Source organism: Neophocaena asiaeorientalis, unplaced genomic scaffold, assembly GCF_003031525.2.
Source record: "Neophocaena asiaeorientalis asiaeorientalis breed wild unplaced genomic scaffold, Neophocaena_asiaeorientalis_V1.1 scaffold109, whole genome shotgun sequence".
Classification (NCBI taxonomy): Eukaryota; Metazoa; Chordata; class Mammalia; order Artiodactyla; family Phocoenidae; genus Neophocaena; species Neophocaena asiaeorientalis.
In genome coordinates, this window is record NW_020173946.1 from 144791 (window position 1) to 163999 (window position 19209).

Genomic DNA, 19209 nt, shown 5'->3' on the forward strand with positions numbered 1-19209 from the left:
CTACTACCTTAGGTGTGTAGGGAACTCACTGCTAGACCAGTTATGCATTCACAAACATGCAGATTCACTAGAAATTTTGGCACTGATACTGTTTTTGTCCTCCCTTCTTCCTTTTTGACATAGTACTGCCACTCTGCCCTTAACAGCTAGAATGGGAAGAGCGCAAAGGAAAAAGAACACATAATTTGAACAACTACTGTGCATCAGCAATTTGGTACAAATTCTATGCTGTTAAATAATTTAAAACAAAAGTTTTATAACGCAATGGTTAGAACACAAGCTGGAAAGTTGGACAGACTTGGTTTGACTCCTTACTCTGACGTTAACCCTGTGGGATCTTGGACTACTTACCCAAATTTCTCTGCAGCTCAATTTCCTCATCTGTAAAGTGGGAGTGACTAGGTTTGCTGTGAGGTCAAATGACCTCGAATGTAAAGTGTTACCAGCATAACGTTTGGCTCTCCCAAAGTGCTCAATAAATTGTGACTATATGGGTGAGTCTGACCAGGAAAAAATACATCAGAAACTAGATGGTGGTGCAAAGAGATGTCATATTCATGTAAAGCTGAGTGACTTTCCAATGACTCTTCATTCCTAGCTCTCCAAATAAAGGGACATGCTAAAGCGCCTAACAACTTTATAAGCATGTTCTCATTTAATCCTAACAGACCTATGAGGTTCATGCTATCATTTCCCATTTTACAGATGAGGAAACAAAGGCTCACAGATGACAAGCAATAGGGATGCACTCAAGTTCAGCTCTGCCATTTTTTTTAATTTTTATTTTTGGCTGTGTGGACTCTCTAGTTGTGGTGCATGGGCTTAGATGCCCGGCATGTGGGATCTTAGTTCCCCAACCAGGGACTGAACCCACGTCCCCTGCATTGGAAGGCGGATTCTTAACCACTGGACCACCAGGGAAGTCCAGCTTTGCCATTTTAAAGGCCAAACAGTTGAATGCCTACCAAACATGTATGTGATCAACGATCAAGTACCTAATTTAAAGTGCACATCTCCTTATCTGCTTTTGACACAAAAATTCTAATGACCACTTAAAGCATAAATGTGTATTTATTATAAGAGTAAAACACCACAATAATTAGTGTTTGTGAAAACTGTTAATGCTATGCACAATACAAGAGTGTTTCAAATGATTAAATTAATAGAGAAATAGATTGACAGTTAATATAAATATTAAGAGAGTGCAATGGCTAGATAACTTTACGAAGATCATTTTACCTTTTCTGAGCCACAACTGTTTATAACAATTTAAATGACAGAAGGAAGAATTACAGAATTATAGATATTATATTATATTAAAAAAACCCTAATTCTGATTAACTTTTTGTTAACTCATTCATAACATTAAATAAACATTCACTAGAATAAATGTTTTAAGTTGTACATATCTCTTTCCATTTAAGCCAAGTGTCCTTCAAGGGAAAATTCTATTTGTAAATTAGTCATATCTTAAAAGAAAAAAAATTAAAAGCAGAATGTCAACACTGCCACCTCCAAATTTACAAGGAGAAATGGCCAAAACTATGTATAACAACTAAGACAAATCATCCTCAATCCAGATATAAATGTATGAAGAAATGTATTAGAAAAAAATGAGGTACCTCAAATATGTTTTGGTTTTGCTAACCAAATACTTCAAGGATATAACAATATACAGCCGTGCCTCAGTATCCGCAGGGGATTTGTTCCAAGACCCCCCACGTATACCTAAATCTGTGGATGCTCAAGTTCTTTATATAAAATGGCATAGTATGTAGTTATAAGTGTATATGGACACTAAACATTTGAACAAAACCTTGTCAAAATGATTGTTTTACAATGTTAAACAAGTTCAGCAGCTCAAGTACCTTTGAGATTCAATAAATCAAGAATCCTAAGTACAAAATTCTGGAAAATTCTGAAAAGAAAAGTTCTGGGAAAACTCCCCTGAATTATAATCTCTATCACCACCTGCTTAGAGGTACTAATGCTCCAACAGAGTGTGCTGTTCATGAATCGAGAGCAATCTAGAAGCTGGTAATGCTGAGAAATTATTGTTCTTCCACTATAAAACTTTTAAAATAAGACTATTAAATCTTAATAAACATACAGAATTACATTTCATACTATTCCATATTTATTCCTGTACGACACAACTTCATTCTACACTGGTGATATTCAGCTTTGGTCACATATTGATTTTAGCCAAAATGTTTATTCAACAACCCTTATTTTTTTCCTTGCTTAAAAATCATTTTTATTTTTGTTAATAATAAATGCAGGTAAAAATTTCAAGTCATTCTTTCTATTGGTATGCCTTGAAGGAAATTACAAAATTGATCAAATAATGTGTAATATACTAAAGGTTTGTATTTTTTAGAGGGTAGAAGGTGCCAACTGATCCTTCATTTTTCTCACATACACCTATCAAGTCCTATACTCCAGGTTCACATTTACTTCCACCTGGGTCTGTAGTGAAGTCAGAAATACTTTCAAAAATCACATGCTGTTGCCATAGAGAATTTGTTACCACAGGTTAAGCTGTGTAACTTCATAACTCTGAAGAAAACCTCTGAGGCCTAAATGTTACACCAAGAACAAACAGGCTGGGGCCATTTTGCGCACATACAGCAGGGAGAAAAAAGAAGTGTACGGTAGGAACCACAAGACATATGAAATGGCTTTGTTATTCCAACCAACTTCCAATACCCACGCATCTTCTTAGAAAGCCCAAGACAGTGTAAAAGGCCATGGGGTTTTGGATTTGCAACCTGGTTCAAATTACTGCTCCGTAACTTACCAGCTATGGTGATCACCTTGTGATCTGAAGGTAATATGCCCACCCACAAAGGGTCTGGGAGAGGGGAAAATGTGAGAATTTGCACAAAATGCCTAACACAAATACAATAAATGGTAACTAGCGTAATTGTTAAATACATACAAACATTATCCTCAGAAAGTACATTTTGCAATTTTCCAGCAGGTTGCCAGATAGGGCAATCCTGAGATTAGTAGTTGAATGCTTTAAAAAAACTATGAAATGTCAAAATTCTTAAAATGCGTCAGTGAGAAATTTACCAAAAAAGGGGGGGGAAAAAGTCACTGTAAGTCAGATCTATGAATCACTGTAATTAAATTAGTTTGGTTATAAGTCTGACAATGTTACCAAACATGCCTCCTCACAAAATTCTATTAAAAGAGTTTAAAAACAACCAAACGGGGCTTCCCTGGTGGCGCAGTGGTGGTTGAGGGTCCGCCTGCCGATGCAGGGGGTGCGGGTTCTTGCCCCGGTCCAGGAGGATCCCGTGTGCCGCGGAGCGGCTGGGCCCGTGAGCCGTGGCCGCTGGGCCTGCGCGTCTGGAGCCTGTGCTCCTCGACAGAAGAGGCTGCAGCGGTGAGCGGCCCGCATACCAGAAAAAAAAACCAACAATCGACAGGCTTGTGAATAATGGCAACTTACTAACTATATGGCCTTGGGCAATCTAGCCTCTCTGGGTCTATTTTCTCATCTGTAGAAAAATACTGACTGTTATTAACTATGTCTTAGACGTTTCTGGAGAGGTTTTAAATAAGAACACATGTAAAGCACCAGTGCAGCAGGTAATCAACATTCAGTAACTGTTACTGCCCTTCCTCCTCTTTCTAGTTTCCACTTAATCCTACCACCTTATCTTTACCAAAACACAAAGATCCACATCTTACAATGAGAAAGGAGGATGAGTGAACGGATAAATGGATGGATAGATGGGTAGGACTTAGGCGGGAGAAATGTAAAGTAAAAAAAAAAAAAGAAAGAAAGAATTTTTTCTCTGGCCATTATTCTGAAGATTAAGTTTGTACATTTGTTTCATCCTTTCCCCTCCTAAGCAAAAGCAAAGGCTCCAAACTTGTTTTACACCAGATTGGGCTACTGAGGACTCACCTGTCTAGTACCTGAAGAGAACCCTAAAAAGGCAGCCACTATGTTAACAGAACATCTTGCTCAACAGGACTCGGTTCCATTGTGAAATACGTACACTTGAGTACTAGCTACTCTACCACCTGACCCTGACCCAGGTTTCAAGTGCAAATGTGTCAAAAGAAGGACTTGGGAACTACAGACACAGACTGAGAGGGGCCAATACTGCATGCTACAGTAATAAACCACTGACTGAGAGCCTAGTGTTCGCCAGGCTGGGTCTGTGCTCTGCATATGCACACGGGTCATCTCAACCTAAGCAGATCGTTCACTGGACTCTGAGCCTGAGCCTGGTTTGTAGCCTTGTGATGTTGGGCAACTCACTTTACCTCTCTGGTCTCAGTTTCCCTGATTATAAAACAGGGATAATGCCACCGACCCTCTCATTAGGCTATTGGGAGAATCAAAATGTAAAAAGACAGCCTAAGGGTAACCAAAAATAGTTTTAAAACCATATGATGGGTAATACAAATGTAAAGATTTTAGTGAGGATCTTGTTCTCCTCAGGAAAGTAGAGGCTAGGACTAAATGGAAAGCCTATTACCCTTTCCTAATGAAGTGCTGTTCATCCAGTATCCCAGGGGCCTTTTCCCAAGTCTCTTTCCTTCTGTCAAATTTTTGTAGACGGAAGAATATGGGTCTTGGAATTCCACAGATGTGTGTGTACTAGTAGCTCTACCATTTCTATAAAGCCTTGGCTAGTTACTTCAATTCTCTGAGCCTCCATATTTCATCTATAAAACAGATAATACATATTTCAAAAGGTTGTAATAAGGTTAAAATGAAACATTATGTGTAATGTACCAACCATGACTTCTAGTGCTTTGTAGGCATTCAACAAATAAAGATTTGTTGAACTGATACTGAAAATGAGATGAAGTATGAGGACAAATACTTTTTTTAAATTAAATATTGACATGTCGTGAATTTTTTATTTATTTATTTATTTATTTTTGACTGTGTTGGGTCTTCGTTTCTGTGCGAGGGCTTTCTCTAGTTGTGGCAAGAGGGGGCCACTCTTCATCGCAGTATGTGGGCCTCTCACTATCGCAGCCTCTCTTGTTGCGGAGCACAGGCTCCAGACGCGCAGGCTCAGTAATTGTTGTTCACGGGCCCAGTTGCTCCGCGGCATGTGGGATCTTCCCAGACCAGGGCTCGAACCTGTGTCCCCTGCATTGGCAGGCAGATTCTCAACCACTGCGCCACCAGGGAAGCCCGAGGACAAATACTTTTAAACTCACTCTTAGGGCAAATAAAATATTTTCACACTTTTATGTCAACACTAGAGAGTTGAAATTCTTCAAAGATATACTCTTCCTGTAAGGGTAACAGCATTGTAAATGATTCCTTACCAATCTAGAGTTCCTAGTTCCATCAACATCACAGCATATATCAGAGAGCCAAACTAATTTTTTAAAGTGTTATCTATTACACAAGGGAATAATTGCAAACTCTTATTAAATAGGGATGTCCAAATGCTGCCTGAAAATACTTCAAGACTGTGTCTATACTTTCTTAATGTATGAAAACTTGATACAGGTCTAGAAGGAAAGGAAAATTAAGAGCAATAATAGATAACATTTATGTCAGTCACTGGTTTATGCCCCTCTCTCACTGAAATGTTATGCATTCTTTTGTTCATTTCTCAAAGCAACCCCCTGAAGATAGTCCTTATTCTTCCCATGTTACAAACAAGGCACTGAGGAGGTTAAGTGGATCACCCAAGATCACATCGCTCCATAAGAGGCAGACCATGGAGTCAAAACTAGCCTGCCTCACTACAATTCTCCCAACCTTTCTACTAACTGTAATTCACTGAGAACTACAATAAACATTACAAAAAAAGATAGTGTAACCAGGGCTTTCCTGGTGGCACAGTGGTTGAGAGTCCCCCTGCCGATGCAGGGGACGCGGGTTCGTGCCCCGGTCCGGGAAGATTCCACATGCCGCGGAGCAGCTGGGCCCGTGAGCCATGGCCGCTGAGCCTGCGCGTCCGGAGCCTGTGCTCTGCAACGGGAGAGGCCACAACAGCAAGAGGCCTGCGTACCTCAAAAAATAATAAATAAATAAAGATAGTGTAACCAGATCAATCAATGGGAATATGAGTTTCACTGATCAGTGAACTATCATTTCACTGATTTTATGACTACATAGGAAACTTTCACATAGAGCCCCTTAGAGTTTAACAAGGTATCTGCACAAATCTCACTTGGTTCTAACGACCTGATGATGTCAACAGACTAGATATACTATCCATAAGGAATGAGAAACATGAGACTCAGAGTGGGTAGGTGACTTTTTGTGAGTCACACATTCTACTAAGTGAGGAAACTTAGATTTTAATTAAGTTTTTCGTCCCTAAGCAATTCCACCGTACTATACCGTCTTTCTTCAAGCTGCAATATTTATAACCCCTACATTTGCTCCAGGAAATAACCATAATCTGCGTGACAAATAAACCCTGATTTTTTTACATTGTACACACCCAGCCCTTAGTTATCATTCTAGGAAGTAGACATTATTATCCTTTTTTAAAAAAAAATCAGATGAAGACATTGAAGCTTAGACAGGAAAGTTACCCAACGTGACCAAAGTAATACAGCTAAAAATGGCAGAGCTGAAAGGCAAGCTTATGCTTGACTCCCAAGTTTGCACACTTTGCCATTACCAGGAACTGCCTCTCAATCTCAGCTCTAATGAGTGACCCAGGTCCTAAGATTTCTTATTTGTCACATGTGAGCGAGATATCAGGCAGCATCTGGCTCAGACATTCTCTTGTTAGATGGCTCCAATGCAAAACTCATCTAATATCATCACTTCCTAGCATCCTAAACTAAGAGCCTGAAGACTCGGGTTCTCTCCCTACTCTGCCCATCGCTAATTAAGGGACCTTGGGCAGGGTGTTCAACCAACTCCTCTTCAAAATGTGGCAGATGACTGTGCAACTACGTAAGAGCAGAAGTAGATGTAGATGTTCTGGGTACTCCTCCAGGACTAAGATTTCTCAGGCAAAACTCGTAACATTTGTGTTTCAGGTGAATTTTCAGATCACAAATGCATCCATATTCATAATGTAAATCAAAATACAAGCTAAAGCAAAAGAGCTATAAGTCAACAAAATCTCTCTCTTCCCTGTCACTGAACGAAGTGAAAGTTAACAGTTTTGGGTTACAGAAAAGGGGAACTGCCAAAAATGTCCTAAATAGAGTTCCCTAAAGACATGAGTCTTATTTAGAGAAAGCTGCTTCTTCTAAGCACAGGAGAATCAATTTTCACATAGAAATGACTCAGTTTATCAAAATGGACTATCTAAATAAGCCTTAGGCACACAAACACAAAAATAACTTGGGCCCTAATAAGCACAATGACCTCTCTTTCCCCCCCTCAATAAAACCAGAGTAAGCAGCAAAGAATTAAAACAACAAATTTATTTTGGGAGAGGTATAAAAGGAGTAAAATAAACTTGATACTTCAGTTAGGGCTGGAATAAATGTAAAGTCTATATACTTCTATTAATAAATGTAAAGTGTATATACTTCAATTTCGTATTAACTGAAAAGAGAGGATAAGAGACAGGCCTATATGAAAATTTTCAATTTGAAAGGGGGAAGGGCTAAGAACACCCAAGTCTAAAGATTTTAGTGAACTACTAGAAAGATATCAGCATGTAGTGGAGCAACTCTTAACTTTCCACAAATCTCCTTGTGAATTTCACAAAACAAACTCTTTATTCAGAAACACACGTGCATAAACTTTTACCTGTAATTTCAAAGGATGCAGATCCCATGAAGTCTACTCTTGGGTTCTTTGACTCCTAGGGGTGGAAGGTGCTCTGGACAGCCTGTTAGGAGATGTGGCTTCTGTTTCTGGCCCTGCCACTTTGTCATTCTAACCCACTCAGTTTCCTCATCTGTTAAAGATGATCTTTCCTGATTTCATGGTTGAAATTCTAGCAAAGTCTACTGACATCACAGTTAGAATGAAGGATTTAGGAAAATCACCACCCGATCTTTTTTAAAATTGTTAATTATAACTCAGCATTTTTTTCTAGGTTGCAGAACAATAACAGCCAGAAGAATCTAAGTTCAGAGCTAGATCTGCAGCAAGGTGCTTCTACTCTCCTACTACAGTCCTCTATTCAAAGACTTCTCAAGTTGGCTTTCCCTTACCCATTCCCCTTCAGAAGGAGCTAAGTTGCTCTCCAACATGTAACAGAGGTAGCACTATAAAGCAAGCCAAAAACTATTCTCCAAGAACAAACACACTCTAGTTTCCTTAAAGCTGTGCTGTAAGAATAGTCTTGTGACATCCTCGCCCAGCATATAATGAAGCTGTTGTAATCACTATTTCCCCATTTGGATGGCAATCCTTAACCAACTCTGCTTCCCAGCAAAACCTCTGAGCTCTAAGATTGAATTTAGAGAAACTGCACTTGAACTTCACGATAGTTATACTAAGATAATTGTTTCAACTTCTGGGAAGAGGCCTGTCTTCCTAAGGCCATGAGGCAAACAAGCAGAAGGAATCAAATCACTGGCCAGATGGGAAGTACGAAGGAATGGAACATATCACTCTCTGGAATACTGTCCTAGGAGAGCTCAAGTATCCAAAGCTCATCTGAGATGAGGTGTGCCCCTCCTGCCGTCATTGTATCTATAGCACCCATCAGAAAGCTTCCTGCAAAGAACCTTCTGTCTGGCTTGACTGGGGAAGTTATAAGCATGGCAGATAAAGAAAAACAAACAAACAAAAAACCCCTATTTATATAACACTAAGTACCATTACACTCTGCGATCTCTTCTTGGCCCTTCCAGATAACCCCTCACACAACAGCTTAAAATGGTAAAAAAAAATAAAATGCAACTAAATTAAGTCTAACATGGGCACAATGTCTGAGAATTTGGGAATACTGACTTAATTTTCAAGGATCCTTCAAAAAATAACACAGATCCAATGGGATTGATTCTTGTTTAGATTATGTGGTGGAAAAGATAATGATGACCATAAAGCAATAAAAAATCATTAAACAAGAGAAACTATACTTGAAATTTTCTGCCTTTTATAATATTCCAATGAAAAGTGTTGGCTGTCATAATGCATTTATTTTTCTATTTATTCAAGAAAAAAGAAAAAAGAACTCTTCTAATGTTTTGACTAACAACCTTCCGTCAAAGGACTCTCTAAAGAGTCAGAATGTATAACAATTGAACCCACAAACACATAGACAGGATTTCCTACTGCACGTTTCCAGGACGGCTCAGTGGCTTTTTACTGCTACTCATATGAAGAGACCACTGCTCTCGATTTTATTTATAGAAATTACATTCAAACCAAAACTCAGTGTTCAGCATACTTTCCATAAGCAATTATTAAAGTATTTCTAGTTAACTCTTTCAAATCTTGAAGACATACCAGAAAGAAAAGTATATGGTACAGAAAAAACGTTTCCTCTGTACTAAACTGGGAAAAACTGGATACCTTGGTAATGGAGTGCTACCCCTACAGACCAGACTTATTCTGAGTTTTCAGTAAAATTTAAGAGGCACGAAGCAGTAAGGGCAGGGAAAGAGAGGAGAGAAAAAAGATGGGAATATGACTTACTTGTGTTACTCTCAGACAATGAAGTCGTGAGCGGGACCAAGCTTATAAACCTCCAGAGAAAGGCAAGGCACAGAGCTGAGGTTTTAGTTCCTGGCGAAGGCTGCAGATGCCAGGGGGGCAGGGCTGCTATGAATCGGGGGTGGGGCTGGTGGTGAGAAGAAGGAAGTGGGAAGAAGGAGCACTTACTCAGTTAGAAGCCTGTGCAGCTTGTGATAACCCCGCTCCAAGGCCAAGCTCACAGGGGTCGCTCCTTCTTGGTTGTGGATGCTGAGAGCTCCGCGGCCACCTGGCTTCTGCAACAGGAACCACGTCAACCTCAGCAGCCCCAGCCGTGCAGCAAAATGCATCAATGTCTCTCGGGGGCCACCATCTGTAGATGGGGGAGAAAATGAAAATCAGTGAGGAGGATGTGAAAACCCAAAGTAAACAAACAAAAGAGATGGTTCAGGTAAACACCACTGCCTCCAAGCACCTAAGATCCTCAAGTTAAGCCACAACATACAACATGAACAATTTTCTTGTGGCAGAGTAGAATCAGCTCTCAAAGACAAAATGAAGCTAGAAAAAATATAAGCAGCAAAATCTCCAATAGGAGACAATCCTACAAAAGAGAATCCATTTCTATATTCTGATTTAATGCATCTGTTCAACAAATTTATACAGGCAGATTTTAAGGGTGACTGTACTACACATATGTTCTTTTCCTGAAAAGAAAAAGAAAGAAAGAAGTGAATGCAGCCTCATAACATGGGGATCGGGATCCAAGGGGAATAGTTATTGGGGCTTAGACGGGTATATCAAAAAGGGTATAATTACTTAAAAAAAAAAGTAACACCCAGAGAGCAGTTGGCTAGTTAAACACTAAAAACAGGTTCTGCTTGTTAAGTACACACAGGTCTTTTTATTCTCCCACATTAAGGGCAAATCAAATTGTTGGCACAGCCAGCTTTTTTGGTTGGTTGCTTAATGAAAGAAAGAAATGCATCTCCAGGCATAAGAAAGACTAACTCCGAGATGACATGCTAACACCTTCAGAAAGAAAAATATGTGTCTATTTCACCTGAGGTGAAGTCAAGGTCCCTTCTTGGTACAGAGTCACTTTGAAAGTGGCAAAGGGGGCTTCTCTGGTGGCGCAGTGGTTGAGAATCCGCCTGCCGATGCAAGGGACACAGGTTCGAGCCCTAATCCGGGAAGATCCCGCATACCGCGGAGCAACTAAGCCCGTGCGCCACAACTACTGAGCCTGTGCTCTGGAGACCGTGGGCCACAGGTGCTGAAGCCCGCATGCCTAGAGCCCATGCTCCACAACAGGAGAAGCCACGGCGGTGAAAGGCCCACGCACCGTGGTGAAGAGTAGCCCCCGCTCGCCACAACTAGAGAGGTGCCCATGCGTAGCAGCGAAGACCCAACGCAGCCATAAATAAATAAATAAATAAATTTATTTTTTAAAAAAGAAAGTGGCAGAATGAGGAAGGGCTTTGGAGTGAGACAAATCTGGGTTCAAATTTGGCATTTACCATCATGTGACTGGGCATAATCCATTTCAGTTCTCTGAGCTTCATTCTCTTCATCCCTAGAGTGGGGTACCACCACCTCACTCCCATGGCTGCAGTAACAAATCGGGGGGTAGGTGACATGCTAGTCGATGATGGCCTGTAGCAGGCACTCATTGAATAATCGCTGGGTTCCTTCCGTCCCCACCCCACTTCTCTGTCCCTCCCAACTTCCAATCACATTCTAGGTTCCCTGGCAACATTCTCTGTGCCTAGGGCATCCTCTTGTGCCCAACCTGTTAAGGCGGGAGCTACAGCTACCCCAGGGCTTCAGTACACAGCCCACGATGCTGGCTTACTCAACCACAGGGACCACCACTCAGGGTCTGGAAACGGGAATGGTGCCCTGCAGTTGTGCTTGCTTTCATCTCCTCGGCTGAGCTAACATCGCTCATTCTCCGTGGCTTCCCGCAGGTCTCAACTTCCTCACTGAGCATTCTCAGACTTCTTGGACCCCAGTGTTTTCTCCTTACACTGAAGTCCCCAATGCTTCTGTACGTGAGCAGCACGGTAAGAATGAAGGCATCTTTGACCCTGCAGTTTTACATGAACTGCACTGTCTTCTAACATCACATGTGCCTTAGTCTTGTCTCCTTACTGCCGGGGTAAATTTCCTTGGAAGCAAAAACTATCTTTCATATTTTACACTTTCCCTATAGAACTCTGCACACTGACTAATTCAGGATTTACATGATGTTCAGCACAGGCACAGGCTGGAAAGACATCAACACTACAGAAGAAACCACTGCACGTGTAGGTACAAATTTTAATAATCAACAACTCAGAGCAGGCGGCCAGGCCAGACAAAAGGACAGAAAGAACCTTCAGAAAAGATCAAATATCACCATCTAACTTGTGCCTTACAGTTGTTCACAGGCACTCGGACATCCTTATCAAATACAAAAAAGCTAATAAGGTACTGCCCAGGAACCAGGTGATTTTTCAGAGACTAGCTAAGTCCGGTCTCACTACCTGACACCTCCTTAAAGTAGTTTCCTCTACACCCCCGCCCTTTCTCAGCCCCTACTTGCTGAGTCAGCTCAGCCTTCAAGAGTAGAGTTCCAACACCAAGAGGGGAAAGTGTGGGTGGCGGGTGGTGGTGGTGGTGGGACGAATTGGGAGATTGGGATTGACATGTATACACTAATATGTATAAAACAGATAACTAATAAGAACCTGCTGTATAAAAAAATAAATAAAATTAAAAAGAAAAAAGATCTCACATTCTTGGTGGGGGGAAAAAAAAAGAGTAGCGTTCCAATAACAAGGCCATACACCTGCTCCAAGGTGGCACCCCAATTCCAGCACCTGCAGGCTCCCAAATCTCATCCTAACGTCCTTAGCAGCAGGTGCCACATGTGCTTTTAGGTCACCCCCTCTCTGCAATCAACAGATAATAAGAAAAGTAATATCTGGTGAAGACTAAGTGCCACGCACTGGGCTAAACTGTTTGTATTCACTTTTATCATTCTCACAATAACCCTGTGAGGTCTCGTTATCCTCATTTTGCAGATGAAGACAGGTTAATCACTTACTCACAGCAAAAATCATCAAGATTTGAAAATTCTTGTCTTGGGTCTAGAAACCATACCCTTTCCATTACTCCACCCCGTTTCTTTTTGTAAAAATCAATCATGCAAGCATTCTAATGTTGTAGTTTAAAAAGTACCTTCTTGGGGCTTCCCTGGTGGCGCGGTGGTTGGGGGTCCGCCTGCCGATGCAGGGGACATGGGTTCGTGCCCTGGTCCGGGAGGATCCCACATGCCGCGGAGCGGCTGGGCCCGTGGGCCATGGCCACTGAGCCTGCGCGTCTGGAGCCTGTGCTCCGCAACGGGAGAGGTTACAGCAGTGAGAGGTCCACGTACCGCAAAAAAAAAAAAAAAAAAAGTACCTTCTCAGGTTTTCCTCCAAAAATAATTTCTCTTACCTAACATACCTTGCATCATTGCTTTCGTTCCTTTTGTCTCAGTTTAAAATCCAGAGCACCTACAACTTAGAATCAACCTCTTTACTCTGTTTTTTTCTCTCTTGTGATCTTTGTGTTTTCCCTCTGTATTGTGAGAGCTACTCAACTTTGTTTTTCAGGTCACTAACTGCATTTCCTATGATGTCAATTGGGTCCTTTATCCCCAGTTTGAATTTAATTATGCTCTGGGATTCTGGATGTCCTTGTATCATTTAAGCCAACTCCCTTCCATCTTTGCCCTCACTGTGATGGCTTTTTTGCAGTAATTAAAGTGCCTAATCAGTTGATGTAATAAGGAAGATTATCCTGGCTAATCTGGGTAGGCCTAACAGAATCAGGCTTTAAAAACAGAAGGCTTTAAAAGCAGGGCTGAGATTTCCCCTGGAGAGAGAAGAAATCCTGCCCGAGGAGGACAGCGTCAGGCTGTGCTCGTGGAGTGCCATCCAGCTCAGGATTTCCCCTTCCTGTCTGAGGATGACAGCTTTGGCTCATGCTGGTGGGTTTGAGCTTGCCCGTGATTTTCTCTTCCACTCCTACCCTACAAATTTTGGACTTGCTTAGCCAGCCCCCACCATTGTGCAAGCCATTCCCCGAAACAAATCTTAATACCTATTTTCCTACTGATTCTGATACTCTGGGTGACCCTGACTGACCAAAATCATTAAACTTATTTTTCTCCTGTTGCTTCCTTCTCCTTCCTTCCTTCCTTCCTATTTTATAATAGGTCTGACTTCTTCAATCTTTTAAAGGACAAATGGCAAACCTCTTCTAAATTTTTCTTTGGTTTCTTAAAGAAAATTAGAGTCTTCCATCTGAATATTCATGATACTTTTCCATTTCCTTTATGCTGTAGTGTTATTTCATAGGCCATATGTTGGCTGGTTAGTTTTCCTGTTTAACCGTGTTAAACTGGCAAAATCTCTCTGTGGGCCCAGCTTCCCACGGAGAAGGTAGGAGAAAATGTCTGAAGTCCTGTTTACTGTCTGCTTGTATGCTGGAAGCACCCCTCCACGCATTCCCTCAGCTCTGCAGAGAAAGGCGCTGGGCCTCACAGGCATTAGACCGTGAGAAGCAGGCGAGATGGCTGCACCTTTTCAAGTCGTCAGGTTTTCTGTCTAAGCAAAACGTTCTGAGTTCTTTGAACAAAATAGTATTCAAAGGCTACAGGTACTTTTCCTACCCCATCGATCCATCCTCCTCACAGGACTCTTCGACTGTGTATCTATGAGACTCCAAAATCACCATTCTTTCTACTATTCTGTACTACTTCTTAAATAAACCTCAAGCCCCACATGATGCAGGAATTCTCACACCCCGTGGGGAAGGTAAACAGCAGGCCCATGTGAGAAACGGGCATTTGGGAAAATGACACCTGTAACCTTGTGACAGAATCAAGGTTTGAGAGGAAGCAAAATCTTTTGGAGTTAAAAGTGCTGCCATTACGAGAAACCACTTGTCCTGGAGTCAATCCCTTAGACTATTAAAATATTATATATTATTAAAATATCTTTTAATGTTTTATTATGTTCTTTTTTAGCAGCTACGATAGCTGAAAACATACAAAATTACTAGTGGGTGTAGCTAAGGAAACATTTTCTTGGAAAGCTATCAATCTGGAAAAGGTGTGGGAACTAAAACACTAAATGATTAAGGTTGTGGTTCTATTAACCAACATCAGATATAAAGAACTGAGAACACACAGACTGCTTTAGGTGCAGCCTGGCTTAAACCTGTCTAATCCTTCTCTCCATCCAAATTTCTCTATGTGGGGAGGGTTCCCATCCCAGAGGTGATTAGATCTTCTTTCCGTTTAGTTATACAACACCATGACTGAATAAGAATGCAGATTTCCCCCAGGACCTCAAAGGCCCACCCTTTGTTACCTGAGAGTTATGCTGATTGCTACCGTACAAGGGTCTTTCAGGGGAAAAACCATCCTAATTCACCATTTCACTAACCACAGAGGCACTGAAGAGCTGAGACAACTAAGTGAGACTTGGTAACTCAGAGGGAAGATATTCCAACCCCACCATTCACCCTCCACCCAGACGAATCCATATTATTTGCCTTTAAGGCAGAACTAAGGCTAAAGTACAGGGCTTTATGTAACTAGGGATTAAAGAAATCTTGGAAGAATAAAATGGACAAGTTCCCTGTTGCTGATATTTAAAGTAAGGACTGCCTGTAGAAATAAGCTTAAAAAAAACAGTCTCATTCTGCTTCAAAGAGGTTTTTTCTTTTAAGTGCTATACTGTTTTATCCTTTTATAGAACATGTCACTTTCCCTCATCAGAGCTCATCAGTGTTTTGTCTTCAAAAGGCTACTGGACATTGGTCATGGTACATTAAAAATAAAGAGCCTGCAAAGTAGCACACACTATTGGATATACTTTCCTCCATTTTACAGATGAAGAAATTGAGAAACAGAGAGATTATGTATTCTGCACAAACTCTTGCAATGAAGACCGGATATCAACAAACTGACTCTGCAGCCTATGCTCTTTCTACTTTACAATATCAAGCCTAAGCCAAGAGTTCTTAACATCATGTTCACGCCTGCGGTTCAGGGAGACTGAATCCCTGAAACAATATGTAAATTTCTGCAGGTAGCCCCTATGTATATCTTTTCCTGAGGAGAAATCCGAGCTATTTTCAAAGGAGTCACTGATCTGAAAAAAAGTTTAAAAGCACTACATCTTAAACGATTAGAGTGGGAGGATTAACCATAAATCTTACATGACTCCTCTGTACAAGTATTAGGCTGGAACACCTGTAAACAGCCTAGCTTTCAACAGCAAGTAGTCCCGTTATGTAACAACGTGCCCTATTTAGCTGCATGATTTTCCCAGGCAACAAGCTGACTTCGTACCTTCTTCCTTTAAACACCTTTAAAAAAGCATCTGATGTGCAACTCACTGCTGTAAGCAGAGTGTTCCTTTGCATTTGTCCCCCAACAGCAAGCAAAGACCTCTTAATTGATGCTATTCAGCCTTAAAATACCCACTGTTTGCAGATTCTAATCCACAATTAACCGAACAATTTCAACTGCAGAATGTGAATCCAGCACTTGAAATCACAGCCATTAGTCCCTTGCATGCATTTCACCTTGTAAAGTATACAGTTAACTTGTTCAATTTCTTTTGTTCTTTTGTTTTTAGTTTATGTACAATAAAATTCACTTTTGGGGGGTGAACAGTCCTATGAGTCTGAGCACACGCATAGATTCTTAAAACCACCACCACTAAGACACAAAACCATTTCAACACCCAAAGAACTCCCCCATGATACCCCTCTGTGGTCAGACCTTTTCCCTACTTCTAGCCCCTGGCAACTACTAACCTATTTTCTGTTCCTACAATTTTGCCCTTTCTAGAGTATCATATAAATAGAATCGTAGAGTAAATAACTTTGGAAACTGACTTCTTAGTGCAATGCATTAAAAACGCATTCAAGTTGATGCACATGTCAACAGTTTGCTCCTTTTTTATCGCTGAGTAGTATTCCACTGTATGGATGTACCACAGTTTGCATATATAGTCACCCAGTGAGGGAGATCTGGGTTGTTTCTAGTTTGGGATGATTATAAATAATGCTGCTATAGGCACATTTTTGAAAAGATTTTTTTGAGTACATATAAGTTTTCATTTCTCTAGAACAAAGAGCCAAAAGTGGGATTGCTGGGTCATACAGTAAATGTACATTTAACTTTATAGGAGACTGCCAAACTGTTTCCTGGAGTGGTTGTATTATTTTGCATTCCCACCAGCAATGTATGAGATGTTGTTCTGCGTCCTTGCCAGTGCTTGGTGGTTGTTGTTGTTTTTGCGGTACACAGGCCTCTCACTGTTGTGGCCTCTCCCGTTGCGGAGCACAGGCTCCGGACGCGCAGGCTCAGCGACCATGGCTCACGGGCCCAGCTGCTCCGCGGCATGTGGGATCTTCCCGGGCCGGGGCACGAACCCGTGTCCCCTGCATCGGCAGGCGGACTCTCAACCGCTGCGCCACCCAGGGAAGCCCAGTGCTTGGTATTTTTAATTTTGGTCTTCCTAAAGGTGTGTAATGGCACGTTATTGTGGTTTTCAGGCATTTCCCTAAGTGTTCAAATTTGATTTAGTCTTCGCTAGCACTGCTTGAACAATTTTGTACATCAGAAACTTCAGAAGCACATGGAAAGACTATAAAAATATTAAAGCTGGCGAGCTGCCTATTAAAGACAAAGATGCTAAGACCCAGAGAAGGGAAGGATATGCCTAAAGTCTCAGACCTGTGCTTTTCTAACAGTTCTTTCTAATCATGTGGCGTGAACCAACTATCCAATTCCTGTACCCTCTTTAAACAGGACAAAGCAAAACCACACAAAATAAACTTTAAGCCCCACAAATAACTAATGAAATCCTTTTTGATACTGATTTATAAAGGGCAACCAGAATAATCATTCTGATCACAACACAGAAACAGCATGAGCTAGGTTTCCAAACATTAGATTTCTGAAAAGGTGCCCGTGCCCTGTATAATGGCAAATATTTTGATCTCTAGATCTCAGCAATGCAGAGGTTTCTTAGACATTGTATTAATAAGAAAAGGACAAGGGACAAGTGCTTTTCCCCTTCATTTTAGAGTCCACGCTTTCTTTTGTATTTTACCTGGCAGGAGGGCCCCGGTTGTTACCTTGACAGAAAGCCAGTGATAGTGAGGGACATCATTCTTGCAGCTGATCACCACCTTAATAGTTAAATTCAGTGGGTTTAAGAGAGCCCAAACTAGCAAACACCTCCTCACCATTCTTCCATGGGAGGAAGAACACAGTTACTTGACAGGTCTGCGGGAGCAGGAACTGAGCGTGCCCCTGGCTCAGCGCTTCTCCTCAGGATCTGCTTGCCTGCGGGGGGTGGGGGGGGGTGGGGAGGGTGACAGCTGGGTGCTCCCCTACATAACACAATAATCAAAGCTGGTGGACGCTGAAGGGCAGTCCTGTGATTGTCCAGCTCTTTCAGAAATAAAGTAGAAAGGATACGCAACCCCTTCCGGCAAGCGGTCTGAAGTCAGCCTTTCAATCTAGCTTTTGTCAGGAAAAAGGCAAACATTTTAAACTCTGTGTAACTCCTAAATCTTTCCATGATTTGCACTCAGGAGAGAAAGATGATGTTATTTATTGGACTCCAGGTATATGTTGCTTCATTAAATACATGTGTGTGTGTGTGTGTGTGTGTGTGTGTGTGTGTACACATACATATATATTCACGATATCTAGTAGATGTCATTTGCCACAAGAATAATTACACAGGAAATCCCCTGTCTGAATAAGAGGAACATAAATAGATACTTACTACATCAGTGTTTTTTAAAATGTAGAGCCCTTCCTTCAATGAACTCTCATATGGAGAGCCAGTAGATAAAATAAACAAGAGTGAAAATACTCTGGTTAAAAATGTGCAGGGTTTTCCAGAGCTCAGCCTGCTCTCGTGCTGCCCCCCAATTACTTCCCAGTCTTTTCCTTTCCTCCAACTTTGTGGACTCTCTAGAAAACCTGAGAAGACAATAAGGAAAACCCTGCTTTGATAATTAAACATGAAAGAAGTATCCCAAGTTACTCTGCTACCCTCCTCATGAAGGTCAGGTCTCTTTCTACACACAGGAGGATCAAGCCTGAAATCTGGGCCCATGGAAGGGAGACATGCCAACCTCTGCTTTATTTTGGTTTTTTTGAATATTATTTTATTTTTTATACAGCAGGTTCTTATTAGTTATCTATTTTATACATAGTAGTGTATATATGTCAATCCCAATCTCCCAATTCATCCCAGCACCACCACCGCCACTTTCCCCCCTTGGTGTCGATACGTTTGTTCTCTACATCTGTGTCTCTGTTTCTGCCCTGAAAACTGGTTCATCTGTACCATTTTTCTACGTTCCACATATATGCGTTAATATACGATATTTGTTTTTCTCTTTCTGACTTGATTCACTCTGTATGACAGTCTCCAGATCCATCCACGTCTCCACAAATGACCCAGTTTTGTTCCTTTTTATGGCTGAGTAATATTCCATTGTATATAAGTGCCACATCTGTTTTATCCATTCTTCTGTCAATGGGCATTTAGGTTGATTCCATGACCTGGCTATTGTAAATA

At 41.3% G+C, this 19209-nt stretch overlaps 1 protein-coding gene across 5 annotated transcripts in view; it reads right to left on the reverse strand.

The window, feature by feature from the left end:
- LOC112404727 (A-kinase anchor protein 13-like) overlaps nucleotides 1-19209 on the reverse strand; it is a 300167-nt gene that overhangs the window by 144163 nt on the left and 136795 nt on the right. For 4 of the 5 annotated variants that reach the window (XM_024752831.1, XM_024752829.1, XM_024752827.1 and 1 more), the window contains one exon: nucleotides 9746-9929. In XM_024752831.1, coding sequence (XP_024608599.1) covers nucleotides 9746-9929 — 184 coding nt within the window. Of the gene's footprint in view, nucleotides 1-9559; nucleotides 9681-9745; nucleotides 9930-19209 lie in introns of those variants that run through there. The other variant, XM_024752833.1, reaches the window with a different exon arrangement.